Below are 23,668 nucleotides of genomic sequence, written 5' to 3' on the forward strand. Positions count from 1 at the left end.
GCATGCCTACTTCACGTCTACAAAACAGGACTGCTCCCACAATGGGACAGAAGCAAAAAAGATGGCAGCTCCCAGATTTAGTGATACCTCTCTGGGGTGCCTGCTGGATGCATGGAAGGCCACCGCAATTTCCTCTACCCCCGCTCTGGCTGCAGGAGGTCCACCAGAGTCACTAATCTGGCCTGGGTGGCAGTGGCGGTCAGTGCCACCAGAGCATAGAGGAGGTCAGCCATCCACTGCAGGAAAAGGATGAATGCTCTCATTCGTTCTGCCAGGGTAAGTCAACCACCTCATCACTCTCAACTCGCACATGCCCAAACTCATCACACATCCACAGGGATCTCGCACCTCAAGGGACAACACCATTAACTCTTACTCACACCCTCACATCTCCATCAGGCTAATATGCTCTGGAGCTCACGTCCTCATCCCATCCATGGCTCTGCTCAGCACACAAACATTCCACGCAGTCACCATGCGTCCTGCTCACAGCCTCATCTGTTTTCATGCAGGAGAAGCTGGCTTACAACAACAGGGAGGGGTCCACTTGGGTGGAGTGGCCCACATTAGGTCTCTCACACTCACTTTGAGGAGAATGCCATTGTGCTGGTGAGGATGTGGACCATGCCTGTGGCGACGGTGAGGTTGGCAGCGAACACCCACGTGAGGATCCTGCACCACATCATCCCTCTCTCAGTGCAACTGTGAGTGCTCTCTCTCCTGCTTGTGACTCTGCTGCCTTGCACTAATTATCTCTACTTAGTTTCACAGTGAGCTGTGCCAAACAACCGATTCCCTCAGCCAGCCAGTTCCTCAGCTCCATCCAGGCCCTCATCTCCAGCCAAGAGGCCACCTTTTCCATTGAAGAGCTGGAAATAAGCAGCCTGGAAGACATGTCGCAGCACTTAGCCACACCCTCCACTGGTGTAGAGACACATACCTCAGTGGTACCTAGACCTAATCAGGCTTTGTTCACCACATGGTGGTCACCACATGGGCACGTGTCTGCAACAGGAGGAGGCACGTTCAGCCGAGCTCCTCAGTACTTGGAGGATTGCTGGGGAAGAGGCATCTATGAAGTCCGAGTAAGATGATGAGCCTCTGGATTCAGCCTTCTAACTCATCGTGGATAGTCAGCAGAAGACAGGGAGGCGGTGACATAGTGGTATTGTCACTGGACTAGTGTTCCAGAGACCCAGGGTAATGCTTTGGGGACCTGGGTTCAAATCCCACTACGGCGGCAGATGGTGGAATTTGAACTCAATAAAAATCTGGAATTAAAAGCCTGATGATGACCACGAAACCATTGCCTCAATTGTCATAAAAACCCATCTGGCTCACTAACGCCCTTTTGGGAAGGAAATCTGCTGTCCTACATGTGACTCCACACCCATAGCAATGTGGTTGACGCTTAAATGCCCTCTGTACAAGGGTAGTTAGAGATCAGCAATAAACGCTGGCCTAGCCAGTGACCACCCACATCCCATCAACGAATTTAAAAGAAACATCACACAAGAAGCCCTGAACAGAGTGGCACATGAGCTGGAGTAGTGCGTCGCCTGCTCTCTGATGAAGTGGTATCTACATGCACATATGGAGGTCCAGCAGAACATGGAGATGTGCACAGACCTGCACTCCATCGCAGTAGCCATGGGTGAGTTCCTGCAGTGGCAATGTGAGGGAGAAATGGGGCACCTCACTGTCCCTCCAGGCACTCCCTCCCCTCGAGGAGTCGGGCACCTGAAGGGAGGAGGAGCGGCAGTTGGACACTACTGGTTATCCACTCAGGAATCTCAGAGGCTGTCCAAGTCCCTTTTGCCTGTGACCCCCTCAACCTCATCCTCTGGCACTGCAGAGGGAGCAGCTGGCCCACAGGAGGACGGCCAAATCTTCAGAGAACACACGCCGAAGTCATCAGAGGCAGCAGGGTCAGCCATTACACAGGCTGTCTCCACCCCTGGTGCAGGTGTCAGATCAGCAGCTAGAAATGGTAGGCCTAGAAAAGTTAAGAATTTCTGATCACGAGGGTTGGATGGATGAACACATTTTGTCACTTTATAATCTAAAAATACATTCACTTTCACTGAGTAATGTGCAATGTTGCCTTTCAGCTTCACTTACAGGCTTTGCGAGTCCTCCCACTGCATCCCCCACCACTAGTAGTTCAGCTGCACACAGCTGGACCACGAGTGATTCTGGAGGGAGAAGTGTGTGTGTGGTAGGGAGCCTTGTGCAAGCACACTCTCACACATGAGGAACCTTCATCCATCGTACTCATCTTTCAATGCTGTCTGCTGGCCTTCTCTTTCAGTTGTCCATCTGAGCTGACCTGCATCTCTGCCCGCCCAATTGGTGCTGCATCGGGCACCATGCAGCACCTGTGCCCACCCAGCAGGAGGCTTCACTCACTTTCGATTTCGACATTGATGTTTGTAGTCAAGTTTTTGATTAGCTCCCCTGCCCCTTCCCCTCCCCCAGTTAACCATGTCCTTTCCCCAATCACTGTTGACCCCCCCACCCCCCGGCTTCACCTTCCACTTCCCAATCATCACCTACCAACCCAAACCCTTTTCATTCCAAGATGTCCAGGTGAACGTGCACATTCCCTATCTTCCTGAGAATCCCACCCCCATCCACATTGACCTCCCCGACCTCCTCCTCCTCACCCCCAGGGTCCGTGTCTGGCTCTGAATCCCCCCTAATCACACTCACTGTCCCTTCTACCGCTACTGACACACCCTTAACCTCCCACCCTTCCGGCTCCCTCTGCCCTCTCTCAAACTCACTATTCCCTCCTACCACGCCCACCCCCAGTTCGCTCCCCAGGAGGCAGTCTTTGACTCCACAGACCCCCACCTTGCACCTTTACCTGGACATCCCCCACTCCTTACACCCTTCTTCACACTTACTCACTGCTCCACCCTTACTCCCCCGCCCCTGGGCTGCTTCCCCCCTCTGAACTCTCTCCTTTACATCTTCTTCCCCACTTGCCACATTCTCCCTGTTACACCCCCCTACCCCCATACTCCCTCCTCTCTCCTGCCAACCTCAGCCCCTCCCGACAACTTTTGTCTCATCCCCCACCTCCTAAGACATCTTCGTCCTGCCCTCCCAACCTCACCACCCCCTTCCCATCACCTCATTTAGTCTTCGCCCTCCCAACCTCACCCTTCTACTCCCCCCCTGGCCCCAGTATACCTCCATCTCCCAGTCAGACCAAGAACTTCCTCTCCCCCACCACACCCCTCTTGCCAACCATCTGTTGCAGCCCATAGCCAAGACTGTGATATTCCGAAGCAGACCCAACACATCAACGAAGACCTCCCATCTTCCGTGAGCTGCTTCACGGCGGAGCCATGTCCAGGAAGATCCAGCCAGCATGTGATGCATGTGCCCCTCCATGGTCTGGTAGCTGTAGGACTCCAGCATCTTCTGCCCCTTGGATGTCCACGATCTGAGCAGGGCCCTAACGGTAAGCCCCAACTTCTGCACGTCACTTTTGTCCAGATGTGTTCTGGGCCGGCTTGTTTTCCCGCCGGCATAATGGGGGGATGATTCCGGTTGGGCCTTGCTTTGCATCCCATTAGCAGGATGCAAATGGCGTTCATGCCGACCTCCAGAGGGATTTGCATTCTGCCATGGCGGCCACCATTGGATGATCCTGCTGTGCTTTCACACCGGCCCGAAATTGGTTTTTGGCCTTCTTGCCATATTGTCCCCCTGCTCTCCATGACACCTGTCGCCAATAGGGCTGGAAAATTCCGGCCATAATAGAGAGTTATTTCTTTGGTGTTGGTTGAGGGAGGAATCTTTTTAGGATTGAGGGAGCGCTTGCTGTTCTTCTTCAAAAATGTCATGAGATCTTCATTATCACCTCAGTAGTGAACGGAACTTTAGTTCAGTATGCCTTCTGAGATACAGTACTTCCATTAATGTCACAGTTCATCAGAGTGTCAGCCTAGACTGTGGCCCTAAACTTCCTTGTGTGTTCCACCAGAATTCTGCTATAACCCTGATGGTAGTGGATGAGATGTCCTGGAACCAGACACCTGTTGAGTCTAGAGGTTCCTGCTCAACCTTGTAACTGATGGATTCAGTAAAAAGCCAATGATGTTAAATGGGTAGGGAATCTCTATGCTGGGAGTTCTTACTTCCCCGGCTCTGGAGTGGTATTGGGGTTGGTTTTGCTGAAACACGCAAAGAAGGGCACAGGTGGGCTCCACTGATTGTGGGCAGTGTGAGGGTGGGGTAGGGAGAGGATTTGGATTGTGTTAGGCTGGTGTGAGGGAGGTGTGGGGAGAGGGAGGGGGCATGTTCAGACCAGGGAAATCATAATCCAGAGAGTAATTATTCATAGTTGGCAGGTTAAATTACCAAATAACAGTTTTAATTTTCTAAACATTTTAGAAACCTGTACAACTTGCTTAATTTAAGACATGTTTTATGATCCTGGCTGACATTAACACTGGATAGTCACATCCCAGAGTGAAACCTGGCTTGGTAGATCCTAACTTTGTTTTTTTGTTTAGAAACTGTGGAGGTCAGTTACTGAACACATTCACAAGAGTCTGTCAGTGTACTGTTAACACAAATAATAGAACATTTGTTAAACAAGGAAAAGTGAACCATGTTATCTTCGACAAATAGATACAGATACCAGAAAATGATTCAAACTCACACTATTGCTTTTATCCCAGCAACCCTTGCAGACACAAAACCCCAGCAAAGATTTACCACTGTCTCAACACCGAGGTAACTTGCTTGGGTTAGCTCAGTTTCAAACAGTTTTCTTCCAGTGGACTGTTGAGCAGTCACTAGACGTTTTCCTTCAGCTGGTATCTCACCCTGAGACACCAAAAAAGCCGCAATCAAAACTCACTATTACTTCAGCTTTAGAGCAAACACACAAGTTCCCTAACCTCAGTTGCCCAGCAGGCTTGCAGGATTTCTTATTCGAAAGATTAAACCTTCTGCTTGCACTGTCTAGTATACACGCACTAATTGACTGCCTCTCTGTGTTTCCCTGCCTCTCTGTGTGTGTCTGGACCCCTGTCGCTACTATACAGCACAGTTATTTTCTACTTTTTATAAAATTTCACTAAATTCCTAACACTTTGGTAACCCATCTCTTCACTTCAAGAGTTGTAAAACCTCATTAAAAATGCATGTGTACAAACAGGGCTCCAGATTTCCTGACACCCAGCTCACAAAACCTCTAAATGAAACTAAAACCAAGTTTTACCTTTCTTAACACGCAAATGCAAAATCTAAATAAACTTAAAGCTATAAAGCTATTGTTCCTAAAACATGAGCGTCTTATTTAAGAGCTTGCATTCAAGACTACTTTTAATTCATCCAAGAAATGTTCCTAGAAAAATCACAAATTAAGTAAAATCCTGACCAACGTTTCCACTGTTACCAAAATATCTTAGAGTTAAGGAAAATTTCTTCCACTATATCCAAGATGTTAATTTGCCTAAGAAATTTTAAAAAAACATTGTTCACTGGACCCTAATATATAACAACTCAGCTAATTTCTCTGATAATGTTATTACTGTTTATCACTGATGTTTTTCAGTATTTAAAAAAAAAATGTTGCTTTTCTTTTTGCTTCCCACATTCCAATTTCCTCTTATGAAGATGGCAACTCTAAGAATCTTGTAGTAGGAGGCTATTTGAGCCACCTTACTTGTGCTCGTTAGCTCCCCTGCTCATTCCACATAGTCTGCAATTTTTTTCAGTATTTATCCAATTCCCTTTTGAAAACTACTATTGAATCTGCTGCCACTATCCTGTCAGGCAGTGCATTTCAGATCGTAACAAGTCACTGTGTAAATAAATCTCTCCTCAGCTTCTCCCTGGTACTTTCACAAGTGAACTTAAATCTGTGTCCTCTGGTTACCAACCCTCCTGCTTGTGGAAACCCTTTCTCCTTATTTTCTTTATCAGAGCCCCACGTAATTTTGAACACTCTTTATATCTTGCTTAGCTACAATTCCAAAAGAGCTGGCAGCTTCCTCTGTCTCTCTTCCAAGTAGCTGTTGTTTCTTGTGTGAATCTAGACAGTGAGTGCTGCCAGGCTATTGAACTGTTGGGAGTGTGAGGAGATCAAAGTCAATTCTGGTCTTGTCCTCAATCCATATCCACACGTAGCCAGCAGATTGCTGTTCAGTGACCTCCATTGCCAATGAGGAATGGGCACCCTAGATGATTCCCTCTTCCTTCTAACCTAGAGTCACTGCTACATTTTTCTAACTTTCTTACATTTGATCACCTCAGCTCTTGCATCTTAGATCATTCTTATCACAGAGGTCCGACTCCCCATAGATTAGAGATGGACTTACTTTCCTTAGAGATCCAGGCAGGCTTTCAGTAATGTGCCCAGATTGAAAATTGATCAGGCAAACCCTGATTGGTAATTACTGGTAGTTGGGAGTGGAGTTACCATTGGTGGGTTTGCAATTAGATAGTGGAGTTACAGTTAGGCAGTGGAGTTACAGTTAGAAAGTGGATTTATTTTTAGGTAGTGGAGTTAGTTAGGTAGCAGAGTTAGATAGTGTAGTTTCTTAGGCAATGGAGTTATTGTTAGGTAACAAAGTTAAATTGGTTGTGGAGTTAGTTAGGTGATGGTGTTAATTAGGTAGGGTTATTTAGGTACTGGGGGTCGTTAGGAAGTGGTGTTAGGTAGTGGACTATCACATGCCTCAATAAGATTCCAGTACAGTCTTCAAAAATGGTTGAGCATCACAATGAATCTGGTTTAAATTTTAAAATACGGAGCAAACAATTGCTAATATATTAAATAAGAAGAAAATCAGGAAGAGTGATAGCTGACGATTCACTATGAACTCACTTTGTGTGACTGGCGCTGACCACTTTCATCCATTTTGAGTGTTCATCATGGTGAGCTGGAATATAAATTCAGTAACAGAAAATGGGCGATAGCGAATCTGCAGCTAATTTTACATTCCACCTCATTTTCATTGGCATTTCCCAAGATACCAGCAAATAATAACTAAACCTGCTGCAAGATGGGTTTGCCATTTACCATGGAGTACACTACAGAGGCACTGAGGAGTGCTAACTTGGATAGCTCTTGAAAACGGGCAAAGGATTGCTTTGTCGGATTAACCTGTGCTTTTGATTGCATTGCAGGCAGCACATCTGCTCCATACTGCCTGCTTATTTCAATGATCTCTGGGTCCAGCCAGCAGTAACGTTGCTTTTCATTGGTTGGACGCATCAGCAGGGGCCTATATTGTGAGCAGCTAGCACCACTTAGCTTTAAGCAGTGCTGTTTAAAGCTAGCCTACACCTCTTAAAGGGAAGGTGCATTTTGGTTGGAGCAGGCACTGGGGGTTGTGGTTGAAGAGAATCTAACCAGGGAAAGAGCGAGGAATCCGTCAGAATTTTGGACATTGAATGGAGGTCTCGATAGCAAAGGTGGAAAGGAGGAGAAATGTTCTATATATGCAGTGGGGCAGGAAGCCTTCCAGGCTCACGGTCAAAAGGCAGTGGGGGCAGATAGCTAGGGAGGTCAGTGCTAAAAGTCAAGTCCCAAGGACCTGGATACAGTGTTGGAAGAAATTCAATGACCTTACATGAGTGATCAAGGTCAGGGAATGCACCTACAAATGACATATCCTACCAACTGTACCAGTAGCTTCAGCTACTACTCAAATCACCACACTCCCTCATTCACTTACCAACATTCATCTATCAATCAGGACTCATTCCTAATATTCATAGTTTCACCTTCACACAATTAGCACTGCTGCAAGCCTCATACCCACATCTCACAGGTTGCAACATTGTCTGCTATTCAACCATATAGCCACATGACACAAACAGATTGCGTGACCCTCACTGACACATGTCAGTGCCTTGCAGGGCAACATGGAACACAATCGGAGGCAGCAGGAGCTAACCAGAAGGAGGACTGGCATACCTACATAACCTAACCCTCATAGAGGATACGCTGTTGGCCATTATTGCGACATCCATTGTTGAGGTCATAGCTAGAGATGTGTTCTGATATAGCTGAAGGTGACGTTATCATCACACCTAATCCTTCTTTTCACATCCCACTCTCACTTCTGTTTTGCAAGCTACAGATGGTGTAAGGATGCACCTCTTTCTTTTCCCCCACCTCCCTTGCCTACAACCTTATCGTTGTGCCTGTTTCCTTCAGATACCTTAGAGCTGTAACCTGGTCAAGTAGTGAAGGAACACAAGAAGAGAGTGGTGATGAAGACATGGTATCGTTTGAATTCACACACATGCTGACAGTGTGCATATCTTAGAAGATAGATTTTGGGGTCTGGACATGAGTGGAGCCAGGGCAGGGGCAAGGATGGCACAGATGCCAGCTTGTCAGAGGACAAATTGTCATACAGGTTCTGCTGCAGAGGATTTAGTAGAAGATTTTGATAGGGCATCATACAGAAGAACACTGAATTTCCACAGCAAATGCTTGGTGCATTGGAAAGCCTGGTCAAAGCCTGTGTTTTATGCCAAGGAGCATGGAGGAATCCAGCACCGACTTGGCTCTGAGCTTTGCCCATATCATGTCCTTTCCAGCACACTATGGGCTTGACCATGATGCAACATCTGCAGCTTCCAATGCAACACAAGTGGGTGCAGTGGAAGCTCACACTGCTGTCAAGCAGGTCAGCTTGCTGCCAACATGTCTGTGGATTACAGTGTGCAAAGGAGCTTGCAGGGTGCCACAGTAGTCCAATAGTCTATCTGTTAGGATTGTTTAAGTTTCAGCCTGAGGGAGCCCAGCCCTGTGTCCTCAGGAAAGCAGCATTCATCCTGCCACTCCTCCAGTGCCCTTGCTGGTGCCTCTCAACCAGCCAGCCCAGACTGCTGCCCCCCATGCCAAAACAGTGCTGTACACACCAGGCCTTCTAGGCCCAGAGCTGCTCAAAGGCATCCTCCAAGACTGTCTGCAGACTACCCCACTGAAAGTCAGCAGCCTTCCACTGGCCGTACTGCAGCCACTGGGGTTGCACTGTGTAGGAGGGCTGGGACAGGTGAAGGAACAGGCAACGAGGACAAGCATTAAGGGAATGCACAAGAATTGGTTGACTTATGTATGGCATGGTTTGATTTATAAATTTGGTTTGAGATTTTTAATTTGAAGTGGATTTTATTTTTGTATTGTGCCCAAGGGGTCAGTGCGATGGTCAGTGACAGAGAATGCGGGACTGTTGGTGAATGGGAAATCAGGACTGCATTCACTATTCTTGCACTTAGAAGAGTTCTTCACAGACAGCCAGGCAGAAATTAAAACCAAACTTGCAGGGTCTTCACATTTTGCTTTGTAAGCAATCCTTCTGGGGAAGATAAGTCAGTCCATTACTGAGCTGACAGAAAGGGGCTGTCTTCGTTTCCTCCTCCCTCTTCCCCCTTCCCATGTTCCTGAGCTGCATTGGTAAGCTGCTGAGTACGTGTGCGTGGACTGCACACTGGAGTCATCAGTTATGTTGTCAGTGGAAAACCCAGTGTTGTTGCCCAGTAGCCTTTGGCTTGGCTTGCCGTTGGCTCACGTACAGATGGTCCAGTGGACTGCTGAAAAATTAAGACATCATAACTGTTGCCAGGATACCCAGCCTTGCCCTGCATAATTTGATGCCTACGGTCACACACTAGCTGGATGTTGAAGAAGTGGAATCCATTTTGTTTCCAATCTTCAGCAGATTTGATAGGCAGAACCTGTCAAGTGATGTGCGTGCAGTCAATGACACCCTACACAATGGGGAAACCTGCAATTACCCGCAAAGCCACATGCTCACTGTGCCTGCTTCGTTCAGGCAAAAATTAATGAATTGTCATTTGAATGGAAAGCCTCAGTTATGCAACATTGGTTGGCAAAACTGCAAGATCATGCAAATATGTCCATCTTCAGCCTGGAAGGAACCAGACCCATAAAAGTTTGTTGCCACAACCACCTTAGCAGTCATTGGCAATGGGTTCTTTCCCTGCTTTGAGTTTGCAGCAGGTGGATTTCAGTGAGGTATTGAATCCTTATTGAAGTACAGATGTTATTGTTGCAGAGGCTCAGGTAGGAGAATTGCTCCCAGAACATCGTGAGGGAATATGACCTCCTGCTGAGAGCCCTCCTCCGCCTCCTCCCTCTTCCAGCGGCTTATCCTATTCTGTGTGACCTCTGTTCATTCTCCCTGTCTCCCGCTATTCTGAGGGGAAGGTTTAGTTTGCACCCATGCCTGGGAGGAACTGGTTTGACAGAAACCTTGAAATAAGCAAAAACTCCTTCAGCATCTGCCACATACTCCTTGCAGCCCTTTGTAACTTGGAACAACTGTAGAGAACACCAGACAATTGTTGAATCGTAACAACAGCCAAAAGAAATCAATCAGTAACCAACCTGTTAGTAGTTGATGATCCATTTAAATAGCACTGGTGGAGGGTTGACTTCCATAGAAACTAAAATCAGGAGAGATATGTAAAGGGTAGCCGATCCAATATCACCTGCTTTCCACTATCACCCAAAGTGATCACCCAAAATGACTCCGAGAGTCTTTTGTTACAGCAAAAAACAATAGACTAATGTTGGAATCAGAAAGAAAAACAGAAAATACTGGCTACGCTCAGCAGGTCAGGCGGCTGCTGTGGAAGGAGAAACAGACGTAGTTGGTCCTGGGGTACAGGTTTGAAGGTGGGACTGTGAAGAATGTGAGAGATGTAAGTGTCAGATAAGTTGGCTGACGTGTTCCAGCAGATCATCGCCGGCAGAGGCTACCCCCACCCCAGCAGCGGAGTATAGCTGATTTTGGGATGATTAGAGATGTGACTGGGATCTTCCCTGGGTCCTAAACTCATTGACCTCCACCAACTGACCCCCACACCCCCCCCCTCCACCCCCAGAGCTGCTTACATCAGTGGGTCACAGCTGAGGCCTTCCCCTCCACAGAGGTGGCCTGGTAGCTATGGTCACTCTTTATTGAATTTAACACTTCTTCGGCGGAAGCCTGAAGATGAGGCTACTGTCCCTCCATGGCTGAAGGGCCTGCAGCCTCAGGAACGTGCCCTCCATCCTTAATTGGATGGCAGAACGAGAAGCAGTCTCTGACAGCCAGAGTGGGATCAGACTCAGAAATTGTCCTGAATCACCTTTATATCCTAAGAGCACAACATTCCGCTCCATGTCTTTTTTTTTAATTCATTCACGGGATAACATTTTAGTTAAAACTCTGACTAAGGGCTAAACACAAGATGTTAACTTTTTCAATTTTTTCGGAGGCTGCTTGACCTCTCCGTATTACCTTACTGGATATGACACGAGCCCTCCTATCACTGTTGCTGTCAAATCAGCCTTGTGTGTTAATTGACTTCATGATCTGCCAGCTCTGCATAGATGTTTACTCTGCCTGCAACAATTTGGCATCCGATGTGATTTGCCGCACAAATACTCATGTACTGTGGACGCCATTTTGGAACTGTACCATCACTAGTAGCGTCCAAGAAACCAGTGCTTAATTAGCCCCATTTCTCTCCCTTAATTCTTTCATTCATTCATGGGATGTAGGCGTCACTGGCTAGGCCTGCATCTATTGCCCATTCCTAATCACCCTTGAGAAGGTGGTGTGAGTGGCCTCCTCGAACCGCTGCAGTCCATGTGGTGTCGGTACATCCACAGTGATGTTAGAGAGTTCCAGGAATTTGACTCAGCTACATTGAAGGAATGGGAATATATTTCTAAGTCAGGATGGTGAGTGGCTTGGAGGGGAACTTCCAGGTAGTGGTGTTCCCATGTGTTTGCTGCCCTCCATCATTGACAGATGGGAGGACTCATTTATTTAGCACAACCAAGTGGTAACAATTCAGACTATTTCTTCAGCTGAGCCATTGTAATAGTATAGACATCTTGCTTACAGACTCTTCAGAAGAGCTTAACTTACCTTTGCTCTCTGACTTGCTCATAAGTTGCAAGTTCAGTTGGATATTTTCCCAATCAGTCTCTCAGCCCCAGAAAGTACCCAAGTCTGCTATCCTTCTGCAACAGTAGTCTCATCCTTCCCCACCCCCCTTACTATGATCGACATAACATGTCCCAGACTTGGCAAGCAAAATGTGTTCAGGACGAGCACATAAAACAGTAAGTCCAAGAGATGGCCTTTAGAAAATACAAGATAAACTACATTTGGAAATACACATAAGTGTGTTGATATATTTCCATGGTGATGAAGATACACAGGGGAGGGAAAGGAAGCACAAACTGCACCAGCATCTCTGCCAAAAATATTTACAACATTCTCACCAAAGTCCTGATCATAAGCATGTGACAGAAACTAAATGCAAGGTACAACCAGAGAAAACAAAACCAATCGACTGAGAAATAGAGAAAATGGAGAAGTGCAAGGAAAATGAAACCTCTAGTTTTTTCAGTTCCCTTTACGGTGCCAGCTCCCAACTGGAATAGTAGTCCTGGTATTGTCAATTGTCAAATTTCAAAGGTTTTGCCCCCTGTTTCGAATTAGAAAGAAATAAGCGCCCTTCTTTGCAAGCCTCCTGTCAGTAGCTGTTTAATATGAGTCTTCAGTGTCCTGGCTTTGGAGAGGTTGGTTTGGCTTAATAGATCTGGATGTACTTCATGCAGCAAGCCGGTGATTGCATATTTTGCGACTGCTTTGAGATCAAATGGAACAGAACATCTGGTGCAACAGAGGCATCTGCACGAGTGCACACGGCTCACAGGGCTATTCAAAATGAATCCTCCAAACAGGAAGATGGGGCTCCGGGCTGCATATATGGCTGTTGAAATCGGTGACTCTGGTTTATCATCAATAGATAATAGCAAAGAGAGTGGATAACCAAAAATAGCAACAATTGTCACGGGAACTAAGATAATACTCAGGAAGAGCAGTCATTCAGGAAGCAACTCAGTATTTTTGGATCTGATTAGTCTTAATCATACTATTTATAAACATCTGCTTCATACAGCCAGTGAAGTCTATATGTCCATATGTTTGTTCCATTTGACTGCTGTGAGAGAAGAGGACAAATTTAAATGGACAAATTGCATATATGATGGAGGGGTGGTTGGATCAAAGTGTTTAAATAGATAGGAAGGATTTAATAGGGTACAAACAGAGACACTTTTTTTCCTGGTGGGATAACCAGGAACAGGAGGCTATGAAATTACAGCTAGGCCATTCAGAAGTGAAATCAAGAAGCATATTTGCATGCAAAAGGTAGTAGAAATCTGTCTCTTGGATGCTGGAGATCAATTGGAGCTTTCAAGATTGTGCTTGAGAGATTGAGGTAACAAGATAAGGGATATGGGGGAAATGTAGGTAAATGGAGCGGAGGCACAGACCAGCCATGATCTCATTGAATGTTGGCAGAAGCTCAAGGGAATGAATGGCCTACACCTGCTCCATTCCTCATGTTACTATTTTCCTAATGGCCATTGAGAAATGACTTGGAGGACTCTAGTTCCCCACCATCCCTGAAAGTGCTTCTTCTGTTTTTGCAGGCATTTGTACCACATCCAGTCTTCATGAGTACAGATAGTGAGTATCGACAGGCTATTTAGTTATAGAGAAGATCATAGGGAGCTGTGACTTGTGGCTGACTGACAGCTACATGAGTGTGTGCACTTTCCAGCGTGGGGCCACTGGATAATGATTGGACGTGCCCTGCCTTCTGCCCCAGCTAAGTCAACACAATGGTAGGCATTGAACCTGAGATTTAAATAACATTTGGTGGCTTTCTCCAATTTGCACATTGAGGAGTTGCAGTGATGGCTTGGATGCAGTTTCTTAACAGATGCGCACTTCATGGAAAGCAAAAGGAGATCGTGGAGAAGGAGGTGTTAAATGAATTTAACACCTCTTGTTTTAATCTTGTCCTAGCAGCACTAAAGAAAGAAATACTTGCTTTGAAGGAGGCAAAAAATGAGTTAATCATCAGCTCTACTGAAAATATTTCAGGTGCTGACTGGAATTCTACCCACTCAACACGCAACTGGTTGAGGAATATGGAAAAGCCCTGGGCCCAGCCTGGCCTATGTGAGCAGGTTGCTGGTTGCCAAGGGACAAACACGGACAAAATTGTTGCAACAAATAAAAAAGCAAGAGCTGACGTTTCGGAGTTCTTTGTGAAGGATGCATGTTGAAAAGCAGGTGATTTGAAATCAATATTTCATCAACCACTGTTTGACTACCGAATCTTGACAGGTTACCAGATGTCCTCAATTACTGCTTGTGAGAAAATTGTGCTCAAATTTTGAGTTCAAATGATGAGCTTGAACATGTGGGGGAGGGGAATGAAAAGCTCTGCAATCAGTTCTTGAATACATATTAGGTTAACTTTCAAAAAACAACGACATCTGGAATAACAACTAGCTCTAATCAGTGATCGAATATTCCTCTCCCCGTGCCATCTGTTCACAGCATTGCTCTGATCCCTGAACCACTATAACTTACTGGCACAGTGCTGTAGCCTGGATAACCCTATATTGCCTTTATCCGGCAGAAAACATTTCTCCCTGAAGCTGTGGATGTGTACAGAAACATCTTCCCCGTCCTGCAAAATTCGGTACGTTTTTAAGCCGACTACTTCTAAAGTGACTGGTGCTTTACCCTACCTTCGCACAGTTGCTGATTGTAATCACACATAAGTTCAATGAAGTGTTTTACTTTTGCTGTGCCCAGTATAGTAGCATTGTGGTTATATTACTGGACTAGTAATCCAGAGGCTTGAACTAAGATTTGGATCTAGAGACGTAGTTTAAATCCCACCACGACAGCTGGGGAATTTAAACTCAGTTAATTAAACAAGTACGGAGTAAAAAGCTAGTATCAGTAATTGTGACTATGAAACTACCGGATTGTCCTAAAAAACCGTCTCATTCCCTAATGTCCTTAAGGAAAGGAAATATGCTGTCCTTACCTGGTCTGGTTTATATGTGATTCCAGACCCACTGCAATGTGAGTGATACTTATCTGCCCCCTGAAATGCCCTGCAAGCTACGCTATAAAAAGTCTAAAATGAGTAAGACTGGACAGACTGCATCGACCTAGGCACCGAAAATGACAAAGGCACACCCTGCCCAGCGGACCCTGCAAAGTGCTGCTTACTAACATCTGTCGAATTGTGCCAAAATTGGGAGAGCAGTCCCACAGACCAGTCAAGCAACAGCCTGACGTAGCCATACTCACGGAATCATACCTTACAATGTCCCAGACACCACCATCACCATCCCTCGGTATGCCCTGTCTCACTGTCAGGACAGACCCACCAGAGGTGGCAGCACAGTGGTATACAGTTTGCAGGGAGTAGCTCTGGGAGTCCTCAACATTCATTCCAGACCCCATGAGGCCTCATGGCATCAGGTCAAGCATGGGCAAGGAAATTCCTGTTGATTAACAGCTATAGACCTCCCTCAGCTGCTGAATCAGCACTCCTCTATATTGAACACTACTTGGAAGGAGCACTGAGGGTAACAAGGGCATAAAATGTACTTCAATATCCATCACCAAGAGTGGTTTGGTAGCACCACTACTGATTGAGCCAGCCAAGTCCTGAAGGACATACCTGCCAGAAGACTTGTGCTCCAGGACTAATTGCACCCCTAACTTTGCCATTCTAGTACAGTTGGCATCTGCCCAACAATGGAAAATTGCCCAGCTATGTCTTGTCCACAAAAAAAAGTACAAATTCAATTCGGCCAATTAATGCCCAATTAGCCTACTCTTAATTGTTAGCAAAATGATGGAAGGTGTCATTGAGTAAGTGCTACTTGAAAGCACTGTCAAACATCTCAGTCCCAGGACATTGGGGCAGGAGTTCTTCCAGCATGTGTGACATTTGCTGATCTTTACATATCTCAGGGGTGTGGAGTGGGAATGTCCACTTCTGTAACGTATGTTTGATCGATCAGGCTTCCCATTTGTACTTTTGCTTCTCTGTTCCATTGGTCTTGACAGTAGTTTTGACACTCGTGTTGGCTGCTAAAGTTTTCTCCTCTGTTTCACCAACTGACAGTTGTTATTTTCTCAGCAGGCTGGTTTCTTTTTTCTTTTAACAGTTTCTTTCTTGCATTGATTCTCCTGTTGCCTCCTTAACTATAAAGTCGGGGTAAAGCTTAAAGCCTCTCATTTTGTAGACCAATCACCATGTGAGCACAAAACATTTCATGTAATGTACCGTATTTGTAATGCTCTTATTGCAACGCACCACGACCAATGCCTCTTAAATCTTTCCACAGCTGCTTTATATAATACATAGAATTTACAGCACAGAAACAGGCCATTCAGCCCAACTGACCTGTGCCTGTGTTTGTGCTCCACACGGCATGGTCTTTCAACTCTCGGCTTAGATGAGCAGACGATATCTTCTGCTTCATCCTGCTATCTATAACAAATGAGCAGATATGAATCTCCTTAACAAAAACAGAATTACCTGGAAAAACTCAGCAGGTCTGGCAGCATCAGTGGAGAAGAAATCAGTTAACGTTTCGAGCCTTCACGGCCCTTCGGCAGAACTGAAGCATAGTTAGGAGAGGGGTGAAATATAAGCTAGTTTAAAGTGGGGGGGGGGCGGTGGGGGGTGGGGGGGAAGAGAGAAGTTGAGGGTGTGGTGATTGTGGAGATAAGCAAGCAGTGATAGGAGCAGATAATCAAAAGATGCCACAGACAAAAGGATCAAAGAGGTGTTGAAGGTGGTGATATTTGTCTAAGAAAAGTGCTAATTAAGAATGGAAGACAGGATATTCAAAGTACAGCTCTAGTGGGGGTGGGGTGGAAAGACTAACAAAGTTTTAGTTTTAGATTTAAAAATAATGGAAATAGGTGGGAAAAGAAGAATCTATATAAATTATTGGAAAAAAAAGGGGGAGGGGGGAGAAACGGGGTGGGGATGGGGGGAGGGGGAGTTTAAAATCTAAAGTTGTTGAATTCAATATCCCCACCCCGTTTTTCCCCCCTCCCCCTTTTTTTTCCAATAATTTATATAGATTCTTCTTTTCCCACCTATTTCCATTATTTTTAAATCTAAAACTAAAACTTTGTTAGTCTTTCCACCCCACCCCCACTAGAGCTGTACTTTGAGTGTCCTGTCTTCCATTCTTAATTAGCACTTTTCTTAGACAAATATCACCACCTTCAACACCTCTTTGATCCTTTTGTCTGTGACATCTTTTGATTATCTGCTCCTATCACTGCTTGCTTATCTCCACAATCACCACACCCTCAACTTCTCTCTCTCCCCCCGCCCCCCCCCACCTTAGACCAGCTTATATTTCACCCCTCTCCTAACTATGCTTCAGTTCAGCCGAAGGGCCGTGAAGGCTCGAAACGTTAACTGATTTCTTCTCCACCGATGCTGCCAGACCTGCTGAGTTTTTCCAGGTAATTCTGTTTTTGTTTTGGATTTCCAGCATCCGCAGTAGCTTTTAGCTTTTTGTTTTTATCTATGAATCTCCTTAGCCTTTTTGTGTATCCACTGGCTGCTTTTCCATAACCCTCAAATGTTTGTATAAGCTTAGCGCATTCTTTGGGGTTTTTGAAATTCAATTTGTTTCGGTGCTTAATTATGTTTTTGTTCGATTTGTTCTCAAGAAGTAACATAACAACATTTATTAACATTGCCCTATAACCAGGCTATTCAAACAGGACTTGGATGTAATGACACCCCGCCTCCCCAAGTCCTTTTTGATACTCATGTCTGAAGGATAACTCCATTTGGTTGAGGTAATTGAAGATACCTATGGAACTGTTGCTCAACAGGAATTGTTTTTGAGAGAAGGGGCAAAAGTTGGCCAGAGTGGTACTATGATACTTCCTTTAATGTTATGCTATTCCTGACAGGTACTCAGTGTCACCATTCTCAGAGCTGGAAAGGATTGGAATCAAACACCCAAAGCCATCTCCTTTCGTAGGCAACTTGTTTTTCTTCCAAAAGGTAAGATCCTAAAAGAAGCTTTGCACAAAGGAACATTGGTGGCTGGGGAGGAAAGGAAAGCTTGAATGGTGGTGAACGAAATTGGATCTTAGGAAATGTACAAGATAATAAGCGGAATAGAAAAGGTCCATCTGGTCCACTACGCCAAGTTAAACCACAACTCCAGGACAAAATTTGATTCTATGAAGAACACATAGACTCCAATTGGTAAAGGGCAGTATCAGGAAGCACCTTACATAACGAGTGATTAACACCTGTATGTTGAAGGCAAAAGCTCTAATCATTCAAGATGCAATTGGATGTGAATAAGTGAGATGCATTTGAATCAGAAGTGATAAGGGTCACTATCAGCCATCTAACTAATCCTTCCAGAGAAACCTAGGACAATCACAGAAGCCAGCTTTGTTAATGTCACCCAGGAATAGACACTGGCTTATGTTTTTGAATGGGGCTGATGATTTTATGCTTCTAGGTTGCTGCCTGGGAGTACCCATTCTTCCAGCATGTGTGACACTTGCTGATCCCTACACATCTCAGGGGTGAGCAGGATGTATGGTGGAGTGGGAATGCTCTAGGGGTGACTGTTTAAAAATAAGGGGTTGCCCATTTAAAATGGAGATGAAGCGAAATTTTTCCTCTGAGGGTCATGAGTCTTTGAAACTCTCTTTCTGAAAAGACGTTGGAAGCAGAGTCTTTGAATATTTTTAAGGCAGAGGTGGATAGATCCTTGGTCAGCAAGGGGGTGATAGGTTATTGGGGGTAGGAGGGATGCAGATTTGAGGTTGCTATCAGATCAGCCATGATCTTATTAAATGGCAGAGCGGGCTTGAGCAGCCGAATTGCCTACTCCTGCTCCTTGTTCGTATGTTCATGTGTTCTCTGGAAGGATTAGCTAGATGGCTGATGGTAACCCTCATCACTTCTGATTCAGATACATCTCATTTATTCACTTATTTTCTTGCTTTGTTTCCTAATAACATAAAAGTTAATCAGTGTTGATATTTAATCGTCCATGCTCTGACTAAGTCAAATTCAGGACAGATGCAGTAAATTTGCAAACAACGTAAAGGGACAAGACTCAAGTGGAGGATAGCTCCGAGGTAGAATTGAGAAGACACAAATAATCAGAAGCAGTAATTAGGTTAGGCTAAGCTTTGTTATATAAGACTATAGAATGTAGGAGGAAAGTGAGACTGACGGAAGTAAGGAATTCCAAATTTTGGAGACCTGCGGAAGAGTGATTTAGAGAAAGAAACATGACAGGAAGCCTTAGTTTTACTGGAGTAAGAACCTGGAAAAGAGGAGTAGGAGCATGTCTGATAGCATATTTGTGGCTTAGGTTGAATTTTGAAGTTTGTTTACTCATGGTGCCGGACCACTAAGATATAATAGCTGATCCACAGTTTCGTATTCCCTAGGTTAAGAGAGACCAGAAACACTCATTTGGCAGCACTGGAAGCTGAGATTTTAAGATGCTCATTTCCAGATGACCGTTCATTTCACTGCATGTTTCCCCGAGAGACTCCTCACTGTGAATCAGTGTGTTTTCCAGCCAGCCCTGGTGGTTCTTAATTTGTTGCTGAGGCAACAGGCAATTGTTCTCAAAAGGAACCTAATCAATAATCTCATACGAGTTCCAGAACAGCTTACTCCATGTTAACTACATAGTTACCAAGTCAGAAGTAGCTTGTCTGCATTCACTGGGCAAAATGAGTTGTCACAGTATTCCCAAAATCTGAGGAGAAATATCACTTTGATTTAGTTCTGATGTCAAGACATTTCTGAATGTCCCTGAGCATTTTACATTTATTTATTGCTTTTCCTTGTTAAGAATCAGTTGTAGATAATGTAGCCAAGGACTCTCAGTTCCTACACACTCCTCAATCATTCTTATTTTAAGAGATAGGCAAAGTACATCACATTAAAAGCATTCCCTCATTTCAGAGAAGAATGCAGGAAATGTTGTCTGTTTCATTAGCTTTCTGAGCTTCACAGAGACCAGGCTTCTTTCCCTGCAGGCTACACCAAGATGTTAGTGAGTGGAGAAAAATATCCTGGGTTGTCTCCTAAGGAAGCGACTCCAGATAAGGCTAAAGTTGGTTCAAAGTTGAAAGACATTGTTGCAGCTGTCAACTGGGCTCTATGAGTACCCAGCCGGCAGTGCGCTGTCGAAGGCTCTGATCTGTTGCGCGCAGTGAGGGCCTCCGTCCTTTGCAGTAGAGGCAGTTGAGGCCACAGGGGTGCTGGCATCATGTAAGGATGCCTGGCAGGGAGCGAGACCTTATTTCATTTGAATTTTGTGCAGCTCAGGACGTCAACACTTTTAGCGGGTAATGAAAGGCCAAACAAAATTATTGGGCTGAATTTCTCTGCCTGGTGGAAATGGGAGGCAGTGACCGACCACCATGTTTCTGCTTGCATTGTGATTACCGTTACGTTTACTGGGCAGTACTGCTGGGCACCTGGAGCTGCCCCTTGGAGTCAGCCGCTCCTGATTGGCATGCTGGCTCTGATCTGGTCAGACTGTGCAAGCTCTGACCAGCATCAAGTGGTGGTGTGGCCAAAGGGGACCCAAACTTTAAGTACTCTTTGTTTGTGTGGGACCAAGACCAGCATGGGTGGTACTCCTGTTCCCAAAGACCCACCCCAGGCCAGGCTGCTGTCCCTCCAGTTCCCCCTCCCACCCATAGGAACCTACCTTTCTCTGGCCTGAACTGGACAGTCCAATGCAAATGATGCCCAGCCCTCGAGACTACCCGGGCATACTGACTGGATTGCTGGGAGGGAAATTCAACTGGTCAGTCACCAATGCGAGTGATCCTGTTTCCTCCATGATTTACAGTGAGACGATTTTTTTTTCAAGTGCATTGGGGTCTATACCTTTTTGCTGCATTCATTCTTTTCACAGCCTATGGCTAGTGATTAAGAGACCTTAGAGTGAATACACTGACTTTCCCGATCAAGTTGAATGTATAGAAAGGGAGAAGTTAGTTTAGGCCCATTTTTGGGCCACGTGATCAGCAACCTCTTCGATATATGTAGTGATGACCAGAGGCCCAAAAATGGGCCTCAGGCTTCATTGCCATAATTCGGGTGAGGGACCAACTGGATGAGAAGCTCCAGACCAATTCAGGCTTGCTTGACGTTAGTAGTGGCTGCTTCGGGATGTACCTGAGGTGAGGTGGGGAGGGGTGGAAGTGGGAGGGCTGTGGTAATAGGAGGCAAATGGGAGAGGAAATGGTGTGAGCTCAGTCCAGCAGCGTTTCGCAGTATTGCAGTGGAGTCAGGAGCAGTGCTGCTATTAAAATGAACATATTCACTGTTTTATCAGCCCTTTAAGAACAGCCGCAGAGGAATCTAAGAAGCTAACTCGAATATGCCCATTCGAATGCTCCAAATTTAACAGAGGGTGCGGCATGAACAGGCTGTAGGCCCCTCATTAGCATATGGAAGGGGCCTAATCCCTGTCTGAGTTGGCCCAGGATGTCTACATATCACCTTGCCCAGTATAGTATTGGATGTACATCTGGCACCAATAGGGCACGGAACATAGCTCCTGGAAACAGGAAACTGCCCCCAAAGCCTGTTTTATGCTCCCCTCCCCACAAAAGAAATTGATGCAGGGTCCAAATTTGCCACCAGAATATTGTAGCAGAACAGAAGTTCAATGACATGAGCTGGAATGTAGAATAGCAGTAAAAATGTTGTGTGATCATATTTCAGAAAAATCACAAGATATTTCTAGTTTCAGTGCTTAATTTCCTGGTGTCATTTAAGATTCTAGGGTTCAGATTTCCTGCTCGCTTTTCAATGATTTTTACAACAGATCCCTGCTTCTTTGCTATCAGCCCATTGCTTGTATATACTAGAGGTAAACATTGTCGAGCTATAATGGTTGTGGTAAATAGTGGTTTTGATTTATAAACCAATGCATTTGCCATAAGCAATGGGTAATAACTGTTGAAAGAACAAAATTTATTTTCCTTTCCTTGATGGCTCATAGGAGCAGGACGAGGCCATTCAACGCCTCAAGCCTATTCCATCACTCTGTTAAATCATGTTTGATCTGTCCATTTTCTGGCCTTCATTCCATTTCTCTTAATACACTTGCCTAACAAAAATACTCAGCTGGTTAATGCAATGTGTAGCTGAGTCATATGGACCAGAAGGTTCCACGTTTGATCCCCTTTACCGCATTGAATTAGCTGACCTCTGTCAGCATCACAAGATTGATGTCAGTAGCTTCTGGACTCGGGGGCTAGTAGGGGTAGGGAACTGGTTGGGGGCGGGGGGGGATGCTGGGCATGGCTAATGTGTGGTGAAATCAGTCAATTTTGGGTAAGACTAGGCTGCCTGATCTCCAGGTTGAATTGCTTTATTGGCTACTACTTTGCTGCTCAGACAGAGGGAGTGAATGGTCAGGCTGCTACTGAATAGATCCATCCTCAGCAAGACACTAGGATAAGAAAAGTAGAAACATTGGCCTCAGTTTTTAGGAGGTGAGGGGGTGGGGTGAGGTGTGCAAGTGGTGGTAAGGGTATGTATGCAAACTTGATAGTGGGCAGGCCCCATATAAATAAAACTTGCTAAGTCCCAACCTGGCCATCTGGCACATAGTGTAGGTCTCTCCCCAATAGACCGTGTAGGACTCTCCCTGGGCGGATGGTGCAGGGCTGTCCCCGGGCAGACAGTCTAGGACTCTCCCCAGGATAATATAGGACACTCCCCGGATGGACAGCTCGGTACTCTCCTTAGACAAACAGTGCGGGGCTTTCCTCTGGACAGACAATGTGGGGCTCTCTTCCAGCAGACAGTGCGGGGCTCTCTTACAGCAGATGGTGCGGGGCTTTCCTCTGGACAGACAGTGCGGGGCTCTCTTACAGCAGACAGTGCGGGGCCCTCTTCTGGCAGACAGTGCGGGGCCCTCTTCCTGCAGACAGTGCGGGGCCCTCTTCCTGCAGACAGTGTGGGGCTCTCTTCCTGCAGACAGTGCGGGGCCCTCTTCCGGCAGACAGTGCGGGGCCCTCTTCCGGCAGACAGTGCGGGGCCCTCTTCCGGCAGACAGTGCGGGGCCCTCTTCCGGCAGACAGTGCGGGGCCCTCTTCCGGCAGACAGTGCGGGGCTCTCCCCTGGGAGACAGTGCGGGGCCCTCTTCCGGCAGACAGTGCGGGGCTCTCTTCGGGCAGACAGTGCGGGGCTCTCTTCGGGCAGACAGAGCGGGGCTCTCCCCTGGGAGACAGTGCGGGGCTCTCTTCCGGCAGACGGTGCGGGGCTCTCTTCCGGCAGACGGTGCGGGGCTCTCTTCCGGCAGACGGTGCGGGGCTCTCTTCGGGCAGACAGTGCGGGGCTCTCTTCGGGCAGACAGAGCGGGGCTCTCCCCTGGGAGACAGTGCGGGGCTCTCTTCCTGCAGACGGTGCGGGGCTCTCTTCCGGCAGACGGTGCGGGGCTCTCTTCCGGCAGACGGTGCGGGGCTCTCTTCCGGCAGACGGTGCGGGGCTCTCTTCCGGCAGACGGTGCGGGGCTCTCTTCCGGCAGACAGTGCGGGGCTCTCTTCCGGCAGACAGTGCGGGGCTCTCTTCCGGCAGACAGTGCGGGGCTCTCTTCCGGCAGACAGTGCGGGGCTCTCTTCCGGCAGACAGTGCGGGGCTCGCTTCCGGCAGACGGTGCGGGGCTCTCTTCCGGCAGACGGTGCGGGGCTCTCTTCCGGCAGACGGTGCGGGGCTCTCTTCCGGC

General features: G+C 46.5%; 1 protein-coding gene across 4 annotated transcripts in view; it reads left to right on the forward strand.

Moving 5' to 3' along the window:
- tbxas1 (thromboxane A synthase 1 (platelet)) overlaps positions 1–23,668 on the forward strand; it is a 242,859-nt gene that overhangs the window by 30,747 nt on the left and 188,444 nt on the right. For all 4 annotated transcript variants that reach the window (XM_078568528.1, XM_078568527.1, XM_078568529.1 and 1 more), the window contains exon 3: positions 17,841–17,934. In XM_078568528.1, the coding sequence (XP_078424654.1) occupies positions 17,841–17,934 (94 nt within the window). The remainder of the gene's footprint in view (positions 1–17,840; positions 17,935–23,668) is intronic.

Source organism: Cetorhinus maximus, chromosome 22 (genome assembly GCF_964194155.1).
Source record: "Cetorhinus maximus chromosome 22, sCetMax3.hap1.1, whole genome shotgun sequence".
Lineage (NCBI taxonomy): Eukaryota > Metazoa > Chordata > Chondrichthyes > Lamniformes > Cetorhinidae > Cetorhinus > Cetorhinus maximus.